Source organism: Asparagus officinalis, chromosome 8 (genome assembly GCF_001876935.1).
Source record: "Asparagus officinalis chromosome 8, Aspof.V1, whole genome shotgun sequence".
Taxonomy (NCBI): Eukaryota; Viridiplantae; Streptophyta; class Magnoliopsida; order Asparagales; family Asparagaceae; genus Asparagus; species Asparagus officinalis.
In genome coordinates this window covers 108436879-108448941 of record NC_033801.1, presented here as the reverse complement: position 1 = coordinate 108448941, position 12063 = coordinate 108436879, and the positions used below count along the sequence as shown (strand labels likewise).

General features: G+C 35.8%; 1 protein-coding gene across 1 annotated transcript in view; it reads left to right on the top strand.

Annotated features, from left to right (window-relative positions):
- The window catches only part of LOC109851462 (vacuolar protein sorting-associated protein 18 homolog), a 42713-nt gene that overhangs the window by 29516 nt on the left and 1134 nt on the right, over window positions 1–12063 (top strand). Inside the window, exons 19-22 of the mRNA XM_020421596.1 lie at window positions 35–262; window positions 2899–3054; window positions 4024–4185; window positions 5708–5824. Of these exons, the coding sequence (XP_020277185.1) occupies window positions 35–262; window positions 2899–3054; window positions 4024–4185; window positions 5708–5824 (663 nt within the window). The remainder of the gene's footprint in view (window positions 1–34; window positions 263–2898; window positions 3055–4023; window positions 4186–5707; window positions 5825–12063) is intronic.

Below are 12063 nucleotides of genomic sequence, written 5' to 3'. Positions count from 1 at the left end.
TTTGTTAATTTTCTTTTGCAATGTTGTTCGTTAGGTGGATCTTGATCTTGCGATGGCAGAAGCAGATAAAGTTGAAGAGGATGAAGATTTAAGGAAAAAACTGTGGCTTATGATCGCAAAACACGTAATTGAGGAAGAGAAAGGAGTTAAAAGGGAGAATATAAGGAAAGCAATAGCATTTCTGAAGGAAACTAATGGCCTACTGAAGATAGAGGATATTTTGCCATTCTTCCCAGATTTCACACTTATTGATGACTTTAAAGTAAAATTTCTTTTAACTTACATTTTTCTTGTTATGATTTTTTGTGTATATTGTGCCACTTAAGATAATGAGAAAATCATAAAATTACTCAGACACACCCTTTTTTTATTTAAATATTTCTACTATTTTTGATCCTAGGGTTCAGGTTTTTTTAATCCCTTGAGGAAGGAAGGACACGGCAGGCCTTGGCCTCTTCCTAAAATGAGATCACATCCTGTACTTAGTGCCAACTTTTCAAGTGTTAATATGTGCAAAAAAACCCGTCTAGACAAGTCGTTTGCATTCCAATAATTTACACTGAGCAATGAGGCTTTTTCTTTATTGCAAATAAATCTTTTGAAATAAGATTTACACTAAAGCAGCCTACCTGTTAAGTTTCTTCCCTGGTTTGAGTTGAGGTTGGGTGGTTCTATACTTTGCTCATAAAGAAGGCATGCAAGTTTCATTGTTAGGTTATTCTTTCTGAGACATTTGGATAGTCGATGTTCAGGCATTTGTAATATGCGAACATAAATTGGATAGAAAGCCATTTGGTACTGTCTCTGAAACATGATGTCAAAGAACTCCATGCATCATGACCAGTGAGGGATGCTGAAAGGTGATTGATTTTTAGACATATATTAAAGTTCTTGTAGTTTAGCTTACTACCTGGATAGCTCTTAGTTGGTTTGCGGAAGAAGATTTTTTCCCCTTGTTGTAGAAAATGTAAGAACTGAGAAGTGTTCCCTTTGTTAAGTGGTCTCCGTCTTGATGCATCAGTTCTAAAGAGATGGAATGAGGATGCTACAATGGATCAAAGCTTGCTGAGAATCGGTCCCAATATCTCTATTATCAGCGCAATTACTTCTCATTTCATCATGTGGGTATGGTGATGCATGTGAACTATGAAGTGGTTTTAAGTGCTATTCATCTGCACGACTGACTGGTTTCCACAGTGTTTGTCTAGCTCTTTGGTTTGATCAGTTCTATTATTATTCAATTGAAATATCCTGAGTGTCTTGTGTCACAATCTGAAAAGAAAATGGATGGTTATAATTAAACAGAAACAGGAGTCCCATAAGTGTCGTCAGTGGCTCACATGGTGGTGGCCAGGTGCATGTAGCAAGTGGCATGCCACATAAGGGAGGTGCCAGTCTTGACATGCCTTGTGCCTCGATTCACCATGGTTTGCCTAGGTGCCCCTCGTAGCTCTGCTAATGTAGTTGTTCTATCCTCTTCTTCCTTCTCTTTCGGCTACTATTCTGAGTCCTGAAGTTGCTTCCTCTTTCTCTTTTCATCCTTCATCTGCTCCCTCATCTCTTCCCTTTACTATTATTGTTACTACTATATCTAGAACAATGCTTTTGAAACAGCATATCATTGTTCTAGATACAATAATAACATTAGCAATTATTTATAGTTTATTCAATTTTTGTTTCTTAAGTTTCTTTGTTTTTTTTTCTTTTTCATTTTCTACATGCTTTCCACCTAGTGCGTTATAATATTGAGCGACATCATATTAAATGCTTCATGTAGCCTTTCATTTCCCTTCCAATGAAGTCTTTTTATTAGACGCTTCCAAAGTCAAATTCATACAGATTATGTTTTCCGTTTGCTTGTTCCTTAAGTGCATTTGTATATGGGAAATGATCTAGTAGTGTTGAATGTTGTTAGAATATAAAACTACAGCCCTCAACCCTCATCGCAATTCTGAGGCATGTTAGAATATAAAATAATAACCTTCAACATTCACCGCATGTCTGGAGTTTTGGTCTAGTTTTGATCCAAAAGAAGGGACCAATAACAAATGGAAATCCCTACAGCATCTCTTCCCTTCTTTCAGAGTCTCAGACTCCTTATGCAGTAGAATTTTGAGGATTCTGTGGCTGCAAGTACTTAAACTGCACTCTTCAAGGAATGCATATCTATTGGAACACTCCCATAGAGTGAGGTGATCTATACCATTCACGGGTGGTTGAGAGGTTAGTTTGAGAATTTTAATTCTTCTATCTATGGTGTAAATCACCTCATTCCTATAGGGGTGGGTCTGATAGGATCCTCATTCTTCTTTAAGATAGGTTTTTCTAGCTGCTAGCTTCCTTCTAAGACTTCCCTCTTTTGGCATATTTTCCTTTACCACAAAGTTAGCACTAATCTTGAGACTTGTGATCATGTTGACAGTTGTCATAATTTTTTTTTAGTGTTGTGCTACATAAGTGAGGATATTTTGATGGAAAGTGTTAGATGATGTTGATGTTGATATATGCGGTTGAAAAATTAATATGATGCATACTTGGTGTAAAGATACGCAGATACAAATTCAATAAAATTTGATAAATTTTTAGCAAGATTATGAATAGTTTATCATTTCTTTAGATCTTCATTCAGTGTTCTCTTTATGTTCCATTTCTTAACAAATATCCCTTATTTAGGAAAATAAAACCATGTAGAATTGTGGTAAAACGTCAAAGTGCCTATATATATATTAGATCTAATGCAAATAATTACTATATTTCCAATATAACCACTGTGATAAACAGTGGAAACATGTGATTGCAACCATGACCCTATTCCTGTTGTAATATTGTTTAAAATGCAAGAGTATTGCACTGTTATTTCTGCCAACCTAACAGTGGATATTTGTACCATTCTGTTAGGAAGCAATATGCTCATCATTGGAGGATTACAACAAGCAGATTCAGAAACTGAAAGAGGATATGCATGATGCCACACATGGGGCTGATAATATAAGGAATGATATCAGTGCTCTTGCTCAAAGATATGCTGTTATTGATCGTGATGAAGAATGCGGGGTATTGGTCTGCTTAGAATTTATTTGGTTTATTGGTATTTTAAATGCATATTTTACTGGATATCATTCACAATTATTTTACGTGCAATGCAAACTCTAGCTACTTGATTTGTTGTATGGTTGACTTTAGCATGTTAAGTTTTGCTTATACCTCCTAGTTCGGTATAGGGAAGTTATCCTTTCCTAATATATGCAATCTAGTTGGTCCTCCCAAAATTCCATGATTTTATGTTCGGAAACCCTCTCCACCTCCATTCTGGATGGAACAGATCTGCTAGCCATTTATTCCTGATAACAAGAGGATCCATGAAATGAGAAAATAGGATTGGAAGTTACTAACATGGTTCTTGAGAAGTTCAAGAATTTTGTCCTTGGCATTGTTTGTGTAATAGATTCAATATTTCCTGGAGACATACTTCATTGGTGATAATGGGCGATAGCATTGTGTCTAGGTAGTCGTGGGTGATGAGTAAGAAACTCTGAAGATTCAAATCATAAAATTTCTCAATTAAGACACAATGTACATGTTAATTCAAATTGAAGATTTTTTTTCATATACAGAATATTACCAATCCCATACACAACAGTGAACGAAATGTGCCAAATGCCAAGAATAACAACCACCCCTGCGCAACCTCCCCCCCCCCCCCCCCCCCCCAAAACAAAAAAAACCTACAATACACAGATAGGACCAATAATTTAAAGAGAAAAAGAGAGTTGAGAGAAATTAAAAAAAAATTGTCGGGGGAGAGCAGATGCACAGAAAATCACTCATATTTAAAACAACAGTAGGAGGAATCATTCTAATATTGTATAAAAGTTTCAGTCAAGACATTATGTGGACCTTGGTAATTTTTGTTCATTTTATAACCATATTTGGCTAAACATGCTTAGTACTATACAAGCTAATATATACCTTACCTACCTCATTTCAGAGGTTGAAATTGTTTTATTTTTATTTTAATATTAGGGTTGTAAGCGGAAAATATTAACTTCTGGAGGGACAAATCTGATGGCAAGAGGTTATACACCAGGTGGACCAATGGCTCCGTTCTATGTCTTTCCTTGTGGACATGCATTCCATGCACAATGTCTGATTGCTCATGTTACTCGCTGCACAAGCCAAACACATGTAAGTTGGAAGTGACACATAACTAACAATGTTTCATCATCATTTATCTATCGCATTGGAGCATTCTGCTCGGGCTTTGTGTAAATACTGACTTGTACTAAGTCTAATATAGGATTCAAAAATATTCCAAGCATTCCATGAATTTTAAGTTCCCAGACTGTAAATAACCATTTACTTGGAAAGAGCATAAATGTTTTGTTTCATTTTTTTCCCTAATGGGCATGCAGTAGCTGATTTGAAAGCATTGTAAAGCTGTTGCCAGTAGTCAAATTTTATATCCAGCATATACTCCTTAAAAACTAAACAGAAAGTTTTCAGATACAAGGCTTCAATTACTTGATGTCAGTGCTGCACATTTTTACTGCAGCTGGAGCCAACCCCCAACCCTAGTGCATGCTTGTTTTACTGATTTTTAATTTTCTTATATTGTATTGCCTAAGAATTCAAACTTTGATGTTGTACACATTTCTTTGTTAATAGGTACTTTGCTTCAGTTTGTATTAATTTCCTTGTACTATTTGGTTACAAAATACGAAATAAGCTTGATATTGTAAACATTCTTGTTTTTGACATACTGCCCAAAGCGGTGCTTATAATCTTTATGAGATCTGCAAATTTCAGTGATATTGATACAGTATGTCTGGTATATTGAATAGTTGTTTATTTCTTTTAGAATTTAATCAAGTAATCATCTTCAATCATGTAATGTTTGTGAAAATTGTGAAATATTTTTTCTGTTCTTGTTCGGGACAACTGATACGCAAAGAGCATACTAAAAAAAAGATTGAGGAACTGTTTATAGTAGTGAGCAGGGAAGATAGTAGTATTTTATATAACCACTCGTATTTGTCATGAAGAATCTGTTTATACTTATGAGCATGGAAGATAGTAGTATTTTGTCATGAAGAATCTGTTTATACTTATGAGCATGGAAGATAGTAGTATTTTATCTAAATACTTGTATTTTGTCACCATGTTGAAGTATCTTCTTTCTGCAAATTCCATAACTTCACTATCATATGCTCAGTAACTGTTTGCGTTATAAGAAGGAAAAAAAACTTGAAAACTATGGTTGATACATTCAGTTACATGCATCTTGTGATGCTCCACCAAGAACTTCTCAAGATTGACTATGAGAGATTCATGCAGTATGTTCTCTTAGCGGAAAGCAAAACAATTATGATGTGTTATTGTTATTAACTGTGGGTGTGAGATTGAACATGTTTGGATAAAGCCTTTGATAGAGCGGACCAGATTTTCCAAAATAGTACTTGCTTTTTGATTATTAAGGGGGTATGGAAATAATATATCTTGGTGGAATGTTCAAGCGTCTTTTTTGAACACTCCTCAATCTTAAAAGTTCCAGTTCCATGCTCATAAATGTAGGAATTTTTATATGCTAACAAATTACATGTTGCATAGACTTCATTGACATATTCCACATTGCTTAAATTTATGAATTAGTTAGCATAATTCATTTTGCTTGTGTTTACCTCATCCATCTATAAATTACACGGTGCAGGCCGAATATATACTGGACCTCCAAAAACAACTAAATTTACTTGGGGTAAACGCCGTGAAGGACAAAAGTGCTGGCCCTAGTGAGGATTCCATCACGAGCATGACTCCAGCTGATAAGGTCAGTATAATCTAAGCTACTGATGCATGCCTTTCCTTAATCTGCTATTGCATACTGTTTCTAAATTTATATATCTGGTATTTTGTTAGAGTTTTAGATTTTATACTTTACTATTTTTTCTTGTTGCAATCTTTTCGGTACATGTGGAACCAGAAAAGGGAATTGTTTCGGAACAAGTGCACAATGGAGTGGAAATAATTGCAAAGAACAAGCACAAAAATAAACAGCAAACAACCGCAAACACAGATTTTTATGTGGTTCACCCAATTTGGGCTAACCATGGCAGCCACATCAATGAAATCTCACTATCTAAAGAGAAAGGAGTACAAAAGAGGACTCACAGTTCAACACCATCTCTAAACTCTCACAAGAATTACATCTGACGACTGTACAAGAGAAAAAGATTTTCATAGATAGCAAAAAAACCCTTCTAATTAGCTCCTAACTTAGGCTAATCTTGTATATTAGCTCCTAACTTAGGCTAATCTTGCATGTCCATTGATACTAAGCAACTCTTTAGATTTACTGAGTCCAGGACGGGTTTGATGAGAGGTCTAAGCCGAGGGCTTCAAATCTTTGTCAACTAGAGACTAATGAACTTTGTAATTTAGTCCAAAGTCAATTAGGACTCTAATGATGACTTCAAATGTCATTATCTAATAGAGTTCCAAATGAGATGCTATAGAATTTGACCGAGATAAATATTTTATAGCAGTAAGAATTCTAGAATGTTTTGGACATGATCTCTTCAAATCTCCACATTGACTCGACAATCCAAACAAGTTCTTCACTTTCTCAATGGTAGATTGCCGACGCATTGCAAATGTGCCCGACAATGCCTCAACGTTCTTGGACATGGAGCAAGTCCAAGCAGAGCTTGAAGTTGGCTACTGACAATGGTTTCATCAACATATCTGCCAAATTCTATTTGGTGTTAATCTTCTTCAAGACCATTGTATTTTTCTTAGTAATCTCTCGAATGAAGTGATAATGAACATTAATGTGCTTTGATTTTGAATTGAAGACTGAAGCTTAGCCAAGTGAATCACACTTCAGCTATTACAATGAGTGAGAGTAACTTTTTGCTCAACTCCCAACTCACCAAGAAAACCTCTTACTATATTGCTTCCTTCACGACTTCTGTAGCTGCTATGAATTCTGCCTTTGCAGTCGACAAGGCGGTAGTAGGTTGTAGCATGGATCTCCAACAAATGGAACCTTTTGCAAGAGTAAAAACATAACATGTTGATCTAGGTTTATCCAAATCACCCGCATATTCCGAGTCAACATATCCGGTATCTAAGGGTCTATTTTACCTCTTCCTAATCCTCTTTTCCGAGATTCGCTATGTACTTATTAGCAACATGACTGTATGTGAAATATCTGATTGAGTACATACCATCACATACATGATACTTCTAATTTTACTCTCATGAGGTATCTGAGACATGTAGTCACAATTCGCATCCATGCTAGGTGACAAAAGTGATGATAAACTGAAGTGTGTTGCAAGAGGAGTGGAAACTTCTTTCGGGTATCATATTGAATCGGGCGATGACTTTCTCGATATAACTCTTCTGTGACGAACCACAATGTTTCTTTCCGATAACTGAAATCCCTATACTAAAAATTTTCTTCGCTATCCCTAAGTCCATCTCAAACTTTGTGCTCAATTGAGATTTTAATTTCTTCACCTCCGATATATCATTTGAAGCAACCAACATATCGTCAACAGAAAGTAGCAACCAACATATCGTCAACATAAAGTAGCAGATAAATAAATGAACAATCTGGAAGAACCTTGTAATAGACACAATGATCATGCATACTCTTAACATATCCATGCCCCAGCATGAAAGCATCAAATTGCTTGTACTACTATCTTGGAGACTGTTTCAAACCATAAAACGATTTCTTGAGTTTGCATACTTGATCCTCTTTGCCATTAACAATGAATTCTTTGGGCTGGTGCGTAAGTCACCGTGCAAGAAAGCTATCTTGACATCAAGTTTCTCCAACTCCGAATCATGCAAGCTACCAAAGCGAATGCGATAAGAATAGAAGTGTGCTTCACTACCAATGAAAAAGAAATCTTGTTATAATCAACTTTTTCCTTTTGAGCGTAACCCTTAGCTACCATAAGTGTCCGGTATCTATCACCACCTGTTTCTGGAGAAGCTTCTTTTTTCTTGGAAACCCACTTGTAGCCCAGGATTCTTTTACCTTTAGGTAACTCTATGGGATCCTACGTGTCATTCTTATAAAGAGATAGCTCAAAACACAATATTTGTTTTGTTCCTCCTCTTTAACCCACCACTATATTTCTTAACCAAACTCTTAGTTCCCCTCTCCACCTTGTTGGAGTACGCACAGAAGCGGAGCCCACCGAGCAGAGGGATCTCCCCTCGTTTCTGCATCAAGAAAATGGACAGAAGCCTGATGGCCATGGGGTTAGAGGGAGAGGGGTTAGAGAGATAGAGATAGAGAGAGGGATTGGAGAGAGAGATAGAGAGAGAGAGAGATAGAGATAAAGGAGATTTATAAAAACTGATTAGCATCGCCCTAACAACAGTCCCAGTGGATAGTTGAGATTGCTCCTTGTATAGGAGTGCTGCTCAAGTAAGTTTTGTGTTTCTTTAATTCTTACAAAAACTCACTTGAACTCATGATATTTCGCATCATTATTAATTTATTTGTAAAATACCTAAAGTAAATAGGCTTTGTTGAAATTTACCTTAATACAAACCCTTACTAGGGAGTAGGTGGCTTGTGCAGGAGGACGTCCACTCTATCACCTCCTCCTTAGCACAAATCTCCAATTTGAGCAATTATTATCATTCACTGTTTCCTCGTAAGTGAGTGGCTCTCCATCTTCAATTGTTATTTGCAAACGCTTTCATGTCTTCAAAACCACACCTCACCGGTGACTTTATGTTTTTTTGGGTCTTCCTGATTCTATCGAATCGATAGGCAAGTACCCCTGGTATGATGAATTTCTGTAGTGAATTTCACACGGTGCTGCTTCCCATAAACACAATCTTCGCAAAATTCAAGCTTGCATATCTTGATTTCTATTAGAAGTCGTCTCTTACGAAGTTTTGCCAAACCTCGCTTGCTCATTTTCCCCAAGCGCATATGCCATAAGCCTGTCGAGTGTGAATCTCTACTTGTAGATATAGAGACTGCAACTACACTTGTCACTGTATTTTCTTGAAGTATGTATAAGTTTCTGACTTTGTTACCTCACATGACAAGAAGAGAAACTTTGAAGATTTTCATATCTTTTTCATCTATTAATGCAATCTTACAACCATTAGAGGCTAATGCACCAACGAGAAGATTTTTTTCAACGCGGGCACATGATGAACATATATGATTGTCCATATGACTCCATCATGCATGTTGATTCTGACTGTTGGAATGCCAATTGTTTTGCAAGGAAAATCATTACCCATAAAAATTATCCCACTATTAAAAGCATGATATGAGGTAAATATGCTTTTATTGGGAGACATGTGGTAACTGGTAACAACTTTCAGAGTTCATAATGCATACGTCTTGTGAATAATCAACATTGACAAAGCTTTGAAAATTGTATCATCCCGATCTGAACTATCTTTTGCAACACTAGTCCTCGAAGAATCTTCTTTGCTCTAACCTTTCTTCTTATCTTTATTTTGAAGCTTCCAACATTCATTGATGACATGCCCTTCTTGTAATAGTTGTAGAATTTTCTTTTAGTCTTCAACTTTGACTTCACTGTTGAAACCATTTTCTATGTTCTGCCTTGAACATGTAAGACTTCGACTTTACCATTATCCGGTGAACTTTATCCATTAGCTCTGTCGAGTACAAAATGATTTCACATCTTCCATTGAGGTGGATTCTCTTCCATACGTCAGAATGTCCCTAAAATGCTTGTAAGAGGGCGATAACGAGCATAACAGTAACAAAGCCTGATCTTCATCTTTTACCTTTACATTTGCATTCTCTTAATTCATAGTAATAAAATTAAATTCATCTAAATGAAATTTAATAGATGTACCTTCTGTCATGCGAAATGTAAACAATATTTGCTCCAAATAAATTGGTTGGTGAGAGTTTTTTTCATGTAAAAAGATTCAAGTTTGAGTCAGGCCCCCTGCGGTCTAATCGTGCACGATTTCACGAAGAACTTCATTCGACAAGAACAATTAAATTGAGGTTAATGCCTTCGCGTACATCTCTAATTTCTCATCATCTGTCATCGATGTTGGCATATTCTCTATCCCCTAAAAAGCTTTACGTAATCCTTGTTGTACTAGAAGAGCACACATCTTCACTTGTTAAAGACTGAAATTAACATTATGATCGAACTTCTCAATCTTGTATTTTACAGATATCTTCTATGTGCACAAACAAATCGAAAATTAGAGCTTTGATACCAATTTGTAAGAGCAAGTGTACAATCGAGCAGAAAGAATAAGCACAAGAATAAACGACAAATAATCGCAAACAGAGATTTTTACGTAGTTCACCCAATTTGGACTAGTCGACAACAAAGGTGTCAAAGAAATTTCGCTACCAAAATAGAAAGGAGTGTAAAAGAGGACTTACGGTTCAACACCCTCTCTTAACTCACAGCAAATGACTGTACAAGAGAAAAAGGTTTTCATAGATAACAAAAAAAAAAAAAAACTTTTTGTTATCTCTTAGATTGGGCTAATCTTGTTCGTCCATTGATAGAGCTTTTGCTCTTTTAATCATCAAGCAACTCTTTTAATTTACTGAGTCTGGAAGCAGTGCAATGAGAGTTCTAATCGGAGGTTCGATGAGAGTTCTAATCGGAGGGCTCCGAGCCTTCGTCAATACTTTGGAGACTAATGAACTTTGGACTCGAGTCCAATATTAATTAGGACTAATAATGACTTCAAATATCATTGTCTAATAGAGTTTCAAATGAGATGCTACTATAGAATTTGATTGAGATAATATTTTATAATAGTAAAAATTCTGGAGGGTTTTGGGGCATGATCTGTACAAATTGTATGTGTTAAGAGATAATAAACTATCACCATGAAACTGTCTAAATTGAAAATCTTAAATTTCAATCTTAAAAGGTCATCTACAAAAAAGGCTTCTTAGTGCACAGGTTCGAAAAATTGATAATATTATAGTTAATGGGGCAAACAGATGTGGAGATTAGACCTAAAAGAACTTGTTTGGAAGCATGATATGGTGATACATAATATTTAGAGCATGTTTAGCAAGTGGTCAAAGTGATTTATAAGTCACTTTCACATGTTTGGCAAATAAATTATTTTGCCACAAAAAATAAGATAGGGTATCCTAGCTTATTTTTTGGTGGCTTATAAACCACAAGGTTTGGCGAAGTAAAAGACTAATTTATCATTATAATTTCACAAAATTTCAAGTCCCATTTTATCTCTTTCAGACACATTTAAATACTTTTTGGTCATTCTGACCAGAATGATAGGTTGTAAGCCATCAGTTTGCTAAACACTATTATTGAAAGTGGATCATAATCCGCTAAATTTAGCAAACACTTTGACTTATGATCCACTTGGCTTATAATCCATTTGTGGATTATATGACAAGTGGATTAATCCAAAGTTGCCAAACATGCCCTTAACTGAACAGAAGAGACGGCTCAAAGAACTTAGTAGAAGAATAAGATTCATGGAGCCGACCTTAAAAATTTAGAGTAGAAGCTTTGTTGTTGTTGTAAATGATTAATTGCACACCCCCTTATACTATGAAGAATAACTATAGCCCTTAATATACCGAACTTTTGACGACATTATTATTCCGTCTGGTTGAGATGATCACTTGACAATAAATTAAAAATTTTCATTTTTACTGAGAAGCTCTCTAAATTGAGTGCAAAAAGGTAACATGTCTGAGGTTCAGGATTTATGGGCTGTAATAAAAGAGTTTACAGGGCATGATTAGCTAAACCACCATATCAGGGTTTTCCTTCCTAAGGCTCAAGTAATCAAATCTAACCATCCCATGTAATCCATTAGGGTTAATTGCATGTAGTCCCTTAAATCATCCACAATTGCCAATTAGTCCCTCAAATCTCAATAATTGCTCATTAGTCCCTCAAATCTATATGGTTCTTGCAATTTCATCCTTCTGTTGGTTTTTTTGTTAATCTTTCTAGCTATAGTTGGGTTAAGCCTTAACCTAACATCTGCAATAACCTAAATATCCTCCCTCTCTCCTTATGTTTTTCA